Consider the following 9,033-nt stretch of genomic DNA (forward strand, 5'->3'; position numbering starts at 1 on the left):
GACTCATTCTGTTTCTATGCTTCTATGTTTCTCTGTTCAAATGGCCCTCACCTGCACCAGCAGTCTGCACCTTCAAGGCAAAGCTGCAAAGGCTTAGTAATCTATCTCCCTAATCAAGAGGAATCTGTCTTTTAATAAGAAGATTCCTTTGAAGGGGGGAAACTGTTACCAATTGCAGCACCCCAAAAGTAATTGGCCAGAGAAAGGACCCAAAAGTAGTTGGCCAGAGGAAGGCCACATAGTAAAAACACCACAGTTATACTGTCCCAGAAGGGAGGGCGGATAAGAACAAAATGAACTTTGTGTAACCCACAGCTAACACGCTAGCCTCACCTCGAATACAGTAATCAAAGGGACAGTGGAAACTGATTCTAGACACCATGAAAGTTGCAAATGTGCAGGGAGTGAGAATATGGCAAGCCTGTGTGAATCTCGAGCAGATAAGAAATAGACATGGGAAATGTCTGGTCCTTGACAGAAGAAAGGATTCTTTCTCCAGCACGGGAGGGGGTGCATACATTGATGTATTAGGTGTGTATTAGGTGACCTAATTGGTTACCTAGGGTATAAAACACATGTACTGGGGTGCAACTTTTGAGACACTGCTTTGGGCTGAATGTCCCCTTTTGTCTCCCTTTATTCTATAGTGCACTAGAATAAAGTTGATTTTGGCTCTAAGTCTCATCTCAGGCTCTGTTTGGCTTGGGTCAGGGATCCACTTGGGTTTGCCCCAGCTGTTGACTGGCTCAGTCTGGTAACACTTTGATTGCCAGTTACTAGGAGACAGACAACAGGAAAGGTCTATTGTTCTCATGTTCCACCTGTGGGATCCCTATAAGCATCTGGCAGGCCACTGTTGTAAACAGGATTCTGCACTGGATTAAATGGGCATGAATGTGCCTTGTTAAAGTGAGTTGCCTGGTGGAGGGGGGGGGGGGAGATCAAAATGACACCTGTTTAGGTAATACTGTGAAACTTGAAGTCCATGATCTACTTGGCATTCAGAGGTGCTCCAAGTTAACAAGTACTTAAAACTGGCACATCTGTATTTTTACTACAAGCTGTGGCTTGGCAGATCATATATTTCTTTCAAATTTTGGTGAAAACTCCTGACATATTCAGATTTATTAGGAAGACGGTGCCTTTCATTGGTTTGGTGATGTTCTGAGTAGCAGTTTCATTGTTAGCAAGGCTTTTCTGCCCCATGAAAGCCTGCGGCAGAGACTGCTAGAAATAATATGATAGGCATGTTCGGTTTCACTCTGAAGTAAGGATGCTGCTAGTACTCCTTTGTCTTGAGAGCAATTCCAGTATTATTGTCAGTATTTTGTCAGTGGGCAGGGCTAGCAGGAAAGGCTACTGAGATTAAGGGTAAGATAATCCTGGGTGGGGTGGAGCTTTAAATTCTTCCTTTCGTCCAGATGCGCCATCCCTTGGCGGGCCTTTTTGCTCAAGTTCATAGGGCTGCACTTCATTCCTCCAGCCGCGGGGGGCGCCGAGTGTCCCGGTCTCTGCTGGCCTCTTTCTTCCTTCACGTCACTAAAAAACCAGGAAGTCGGTTTCCAAACTGGTGTTTTAATACACAGGCTGCGAACTCGGTTCTTAGTTCCGTCTTTGCCACATCATCCAATTACCACTCCCGAAAAAGCTCTTTCTCTTTCGCCGACAGAGAACATTACGCGGCTGTTCCTGTCTCTTTAAATTAAAGGAGGGAGACCATCCGCCACCGTGACATCTCAGCCACGATTGGCTGGTGGAAGAGCCTGCCGCTGTTATTCAAGGAGCGCGAGGCCGACCGGCTGCCAGGGTGGCCAATCCCACTTCTCTCCCCCATTCCCGCTTCTTCTGTTTTAACCGTGGGATGCGCTAGCTGCTGCATCCGTTGCTAAGACAGGGCCGCTCTCCCGAGCGCGTGGCGGGCGCGGGCGCGCGCTGAAGGGGGTTGGCGCAGAGCACTTATCGGCCGGCCGGCCCGCGCCGCGAAGGAAGAGGAGGAAGTGGAAGGAGTGGAGTTTAGAGGGGTAGTTCTCGAGGCGTGCGCATCTGTACCTGGGACGGGAGGACGGACGGGGACGTCGTGCTGCAGTGAACACGGAATTGCACGTACACACACGGCAGAAGCAGTAGTTTCTGCCCCCTTCCTAAAACCAGAGCCCCTTACTTAAGGTTATGCGTCCTCCACTTATTCCTACAGCCAGCATTATAGTAGTGCTGTTTCGAGTGCCTCGCAAAGAACTTTGCGCCTTGGGTGTTTCCCTGGCCACTTGTTAGCGCACCTGCAGTGGCACACCTTCCTCCACACCCGTCCCCCCGTCGCGGTGTTTCCTCTTTCTGCCCACAGCAGCAGGAGTGACTCAGAGTCCCTCCTTCACCCGGGCCATGGCATATCCGCAGCAGCAGCAGCAGCAAGACACCTGCTCGAGCTGTGAATTGGCAACGCAGGGCTGTGCAGACATGAGCAGCAGGAAAGTAGCTCTCATCACTGGTATCACGGGCCAGGTAAGTCCAGTCTAGCCCTGTTTCACCTGGCCAGCCTGTTTCTCCATCGTATAAAGTGTCACATAACACTTCTCTTTTCAGTGTTGAAATTAAAATCCTGAATGCTGAGTTACTTACTCTCACTAGGGCACTGGGGGGGGGGGGCTTTAGATTCTTCCTTTAGAATGCAGTACAAAGAAGCCTTCTGAATATCACAAAGGTTGGCTCCCTAAACTGTCTTTTGGTTATCCCCAATAAAATGCATTATCATATTATTGTAACTGTTACATCACATTTATATCCCGCTTTTCCTCCAATGGCAAAGAACCCAAGTCGGCTTACAGGATTTTTCTCTCCATACTGTCTTCGCAGCGACAATGCTGTAAGGTAGCTTAAGCTGAGAGGCAGTGACTGGCCCATTTCAGGGTTAAGTGGAGACAAACACCCAGCTCTTTTAATCAAACTCTTTAAATGCTAACCACCCTGGCTTATCACATTTTGATTTGTTCTAATTAGGAAGCATTAGGTTCTAATTAGGTTAGCTGCACATCTAAAACAAATGTGCACCTTGAATTAAGCTATGACTACCACTAGTTAAATAGTTATAATTTGTGTTGGAGAACTGCAAGAAAGGATGCCCAAATACTTCAGGGGGAATCTATTTTTCAAAAAGTAGGATGATGACAGTGCCAGATTTTTTTGCCCCCTTTGACTGTTCCAGATTTTGTTGTGTTGCAACCTGGAATCAAAATGCATTTATTTGGTATTGTTACCATTTGATGTACATGTCAGATCCTGCAGGAAACAGGCCAAATGGATTGGAAAAAGCAAAACAGCAGTATTTATTAAGAATACAGTTCAAAGTAAAACTGTTTATGCATATATGTATCGGCTGAACTCCAGGGGACAGCCCTGATCAATAACTGAGCAATGATTTTATACTTTACAGTAGAGAAACCTTCTCATAGACCCTCTCCTTCTTGATTATTCTTGGCATGTCTTCCCTGTATTCACCCCTTATATCTAGATTGTCCTTGAAAACTTCAAGCATGAAACTTCAACCTTAGCCTATTTGAATCTCTGTTGAATCTTTTACATAGTATTGCAATGCCTTGTTGTAGCTGTATTGTTAGTATCTAACTCAGTTCTCTGCTTCTGCATGTTCCTATGTCAGGCAATTTGATTTGTTGACTTCTTTGTCAAGCATGAGAAACTAGGAAAGGAGCATTTAGGATTTTTTTTTTTCACATACACAATATACTCAGCTCTGTGAAGGTGCTTCAGGTGTTCATATGGCAGTTTGTTTTTGTTTTTAATAACCCAGCTGTGATGTGTGTGACTTCTTGAGGCAGTGGGCTTATTTGGACATGTCACACAAAGGAGGGGAATATTTATGCAATAAGCAAGTGCAGATTTGTTTTTGTTCACTTTTGTACCACAATAAAAATATTTTGTACCTTCATGGTGTTGAGGTACACAGTGTAATGTGTATTGAACAACTGAGTGTTGAACAATTACTTTGTTTCATGTCTGGGTTGTAACACAACAATATGTGGAAAAGCCAAAAGGGGTTATTCCCCCCCCCCCAGAACTCTGTTTCTGATTAAAGACCCTCCTGGTTCAAGGCCAGAGTTAAGGCTAGTTCATGTTGCCTAAAGTTCCACAAATGCAGAAAATTGGAAGCTAAGGATGATGTCATAGCTGACATGTTCTGTGATCAATTACGTTCTTGTGCTGCGTCACTAATTGTGCTTGCTGATAGCTTGCAACTTCATGCACCCACACATATCCTTGGTCTTGCTGGCCCAAATCCGGATGGATGGAGGATGAAATACCTGGGATCTGCAAAGATGCCCTGCTTCTGTACTCAAGTTAAAACAAGCATAATTTGTGATATCACACATTATTAGCGATTATGGGTGCCATGTCAGTTAAAACATCAGTAATTCTTTCCAATTTTCTAGCTTTGTGGAGCTTGAGCCAATATGGGATAGCCTTAACACTTAAGCTACCAGTTTTTGTTTAATCATTGAACAAGTCATGCTCTAATCCAGAGAACCAGTTATGATGTAAATACAGGAAACAATTTCTCTTGCCATTCTTTATTTGTTTAATTAATGGATTAATTAGCTACCTTTCTAGCCCACGACCTTCCTAAGATAGTTTTCAATACGAAACAGAAAAATTCAGTATCTGCGATTTATTTAATTAATATGTTTCTTTGCTGGATATCATCTTGTCATCGCTGCCACATTTTGTAGTAGTTCTTTCTAATGGCTCTCTCTTAAAGAGAGACCATCACTACACTACACAGGGAATAACAGGAGATAGGAAGGAAGGAGCTAGATTAATTGAGCGATGAACCTTCTGTACTGAAAAGGGGAATCTTCTCTACTATATAACATCTGTTAGTATTACCTATGACACATAAACATACAACAGAGCACTTTCAGCCAGATATATTCCATAACACCATGCAATAGTTGGGATTCTGGTACTTTAGATAGGTCTGATTTGGCCCACTAAAATTGGTACTAAGTTTATATTCTGTGCATCAGGACACTTATCTATACAGGACAGCTCTGGTTTCAATCTTAACAGAAAATTTAGAGGCACACTTTGATTGGGGAGAGGTACCCTATAGACTCAAAGCTGCTACCAATAGTAATATTGCAAGCAGGGAAGGAATATCTGGCTGGGTCACTGATTTCTTTTTAAAATGCTCTCCTTTGTTGACATACCACCTTTTATGGTTTGCTATTCCTCCTTACGTGGTATATTCAAGATTTATACTTCCTTGACAATATGTTTGCATTGTTTAAATTAAACAGGATATGTACCAGGTGCCCAGCTGCAGAAAGTGATTTACAAGATTGTAATCAGTATTGTAGACTTGTCAGAGCAAAAGTGAATGTGTTCAGAAATTCATATTTTTTCCTACTCAAGAAGAAAAAGAGGGATACAAATGCCATGCAGTAACAATATGTGTACACCTAAAAATATAAACTATGTAACAAACAGGAGTTTCCAAATACATGTGTTGTGCTGCTGTATTTGTCTGCTAACCATGATCAGCTATGGCTCCATTAGTAGACTAGCCTTGTTTATGTTCACTCAAGAAGTAAATTTTGCTGTGTTCATTGTGACCATTTTCAAGATAAAGAATTAGTTTGTAACCATGCATTTTTATTTATAAATTATGAGGAAGCATTTCTTTCAACTATCCTGTTGCTTTTGTTCCCTTGTTCACCCACCTTTTTTATTGTTCTGCTTATTTTCTTTCCTTCATGTCCCATTTGAACTCTCCTTTCAGACATGGGCTTCTGTCTCTGGGAACAAATAAGGGATGTGCAGGGATTCTGGTTCTGTATCGCTTAGCAGCAATGCTGTTATATTCTTAAAGTTACTTTGAGAGCACTCAGCCTGCGCCTCAGTTGAGTCAACTTAGACTGTAACTATATCCACACTTAACTCTTGAATAAAAATGTAGTAGTAGTAGTTTAATACTGTTGTAGGAGCACTTTCTGCTCTTTTAAAATATGTACTAGTTGTAGTTAGAGGGCACATACACATGGCTGTCAGAATTACAAGTATTTGTTACTTAATATAAGCCTGGTTCAGATGTAATGATAAGCCATTTCTTTAATATTCTGACTTACCAGGAAAAGGAAGCATACTAGTGCATGCTGCCTGCTCCCTCCCGCTTGGCTCCTCCTGTCAGTGGAAGTTGCTTAAATAAATTAGAAAGCCTGTCTTAGGATTCTGGTTGATAAGGGAGGAACAAGATAGGAGTCTGAGTGGTATAGAATTAATAATGATAATGATAATAATAATAATAATGCCTGTTTCCTGGCTTCTTTTCACCCTGGCTGAAGAAACCAAGCGAGCAGTGTGCACAAGAATTCTCAATTATTGTTATGTCTGAACTGGCCTATAGCCTTCTCTATGTGGATTAGGTGGTTAACAATTTTCTTCTAATTACGCCCTATGGCAGAGTTCTAACTTTTCCCTATTAACATACTGGCTGGGTTCAGTAAACATGGCAAGCCATTACACACACACACACATTGTACTGTAGTGAATCTAGTCATGGCAATGGTCATGGCAAATTTGGTCTTTAGAAATCATGTGAAAAAAACAACAGTTTATTTTAAGGTTTCTCTGTACCATCATGACTTGCATTGTCTGAATCCAAGATTATGTTTCATGGTCTTGGTGTGCAATTACCACAGAGACTTCTGGAAAGAGTGGCAAATGCAGGAGCTACTTCTTGCAATCTAGCCGTTATGTGTGGACTTATGAGGAAGAAGCAGGTGACATAGGCTGGAAGCCTTGGGATTGAATTTCAGGCATGGTGGCTGATGAGATACATGCCAACAGTGGGAAGACTAAGCCAGGAGGATGGAAACTACAATAAAGTAGAAACTACTTGATTGTGTGCCAGGTAGATCATGGTAAAAGACTGTGAACATAGTAACCAGTATGGTTGTCATGATGTGTGAATGCAGCCACTGTTTCAGTATTGGAAATGGATGAGACTAACATAGGAAGGAGACTAACACTGGAAAAGGAAATGGCAACCCACTCCAGTATCTTTACCATGAAAACCCCATGGACAGTACCAAAAGGCAAAAAGATAGGACACCGGAAGTTGAGCCCCTCAGGTCAGAAGGTGTCCAGTATGCTACTGGGGAATTGCAGAGGGCTAGTACTAGTAGTGCCAGAAAGAATGAAGGGACTGGGCCAAAGCCGAAAGGACGCTCAGATGCAGATGTATCTGGTGGTGAAAGGAAAGTCTGATGCTGCAAAGATCTATACTCCATAGGAACCTGGAATGTAAGATCCATGAATCAAGGCAAGCTGGATGTGGTCAAACAAGAGATGACAAGACTGAACATCGACATCTTAGGAATCAGCGAACTAAAATGGACAGGAATGGGTGAATTTATCTCAGATGACCATCAGGTATACTACTGCGGGCAAGAATCCCACAGAAGAAATGGAGTAGCCTTCATAGTCAATAAAAGAGTAGGAAAAGCAGTACTGGGATACAATCTCAAAAATGACAGAATGATCTCAGTTCGAATCCAAGGCAGACCATTCAAAATCACAGTAGTCCAAATCTATGCCCCAACCACTGGTGCTGAAGAGGCTGAAACTGACCGGTTCTATGAAGGCCTACAACACCTTCTAGAATTAACGCCAAAAAATGATGTCCTTATCATTCTGGGGGATTGGAATGCTAAAGTAGGAAGCCAAAAGATAACTGGAATAACAAGCAAGTTTGACCTTGGAGTACAAAATGAAGCAGGGCACAGGCTGGTAGAATTTTGTCAAGAGAATACGATGGTCATAGCAAACACACTTTTCCAACAACCCAAGAGACAACTCTACACATGGACATCACCAGACGGTCAACACAGAAATCAGATTGACTATGTGCTCTGCAGCCAAAGATGGAGAAGCTCTTTACAGTCAGTAAAAACTAGACCGGGAGCCGACTGTGTCTCAGATCATGAGCTTCTCGTTGCAAAATTTAGGCTTAAACTGAAGAAAGTAGGGAAAAGCACTAGGCCACTCAGGTATGACCTAAATCATATGCCTGATGAATATACATTAGAGGTGACAAATACATTTAAGGACTTAGATCTGATAGACAGAGTGCTTGAAGAACTATGGACGGACGTTCGCGACATTGTACAAGAGGTAGCAACTAAAAACATCCCAAAGAAAAAGAAATGCTAGAAAGCAAAATGGCTGTCGGAGGAGGCTTTACAAATAGCTGAGGAAAGAAGAGAAGCAAAAGGTGCAAGGGAGAAAAGGAAAGATACACCCAATTGAATGCAGAATTCCAGAGAATAGCTAGAAGAGATAAGAATGCCTTCTTAAATGAACAGTGCACAGAAATAGAAGAAAACAATGGAATACGGAGGACCAGAGATCTCTTCAAGAAAATTGGAGATATGAAGGGAACATTTCATGCAAAGATGGGCATGATAAAGGACCAAAATGGCAGAAGCAGAAGAGATTAAGAAGAGGTGGCAAGATGACACAGAACTATACAAAAAAGAGCTTAATGTCCCTGATAACCACGATGGGGTGGTCTCTGACCTTGAGCCAGAAATCCTGGAAAGTGAAGTCAAATGGGCCTTAGGAAGTCTGAGCAACAACAAAGCTAGTGGAGGCGGCAGTATTCCAGCTGAGCTATTCAAAATCCTAAAAGATGATGCAGTAAAAGTGCTACACTCAATATGCCAGCAAATTTGGAAAACTCAACAGTGGCCACAGGATTGGAAAAGGCCAGTTTACATTCCAATCCCAAAGAAGGCCAATGGCAAAGAATGTTCAAACTACCGCACCATTGTACTCATTTCACATGCTAGCAAAGTTATGCTCAAAATCCTACAAACTAGGCTCCAGCAGTATGTGGACCGAGAACTACCAGAAGTACAGGCAGGATTTCGAAGAGGGAGAGGAACTAGAGATCAAATTGCCAACATATGCTGGATCATGGAGAAAGCTAGGGAGTTCCAGAAAAGCATCTACTTCTGCTTC

The 9,033-nt window shown here is 42.6% G+C and overlaps 1 protein-coding gene across 2 annotated transcripts in view; it reads left to right on the forward strand.

Annotated features, from left to right (window-relative positions):
• The first annotated feature begins 1,627 nt into the window (after positions 1 to 1,627).
• The window catches only part of GMDS (GDP-mannose 4,6-dehydratase), a 422,539-nt gene continuing 415,133 nt past the window's right edge, over positions 1,628 to 9,033 (forward strand). The window contains exon 1 of one of the 2 annotated variants that reach the window (XM_044424558.1): positions 1,628 to 2,499. In XM_044424558.1, the coding sequence (XP_044280493.1) occupies positions 2,380 to 2,499 (120 nt within the window). In that variant the 5' untranslated portion in view covers positions 1,628 to 2,379. The remainder of the gene's footprint in view (positions 2,500 to 9,033) is intronic. The other variant, XM_044424559.1, reaches the window with a different exon arrangement.

Source organism: Varanus komodoensis, unplaced genomic scaffold (assembly GCF_004798865.1).
Source record: "Varanus komodoensis strain SLA01 unplaced genomic scaffold, ASM479886v1 scaffold14_3, whole genome shotgun sequence".
In the NCBI taxonomy this organism is placed as follows: domain Eukaryota; kingdom Metazoa; phylum Chordata; class Lepidosauria; order Squamata; family Varanidae; genus Varanus; species Varanus komodoensis.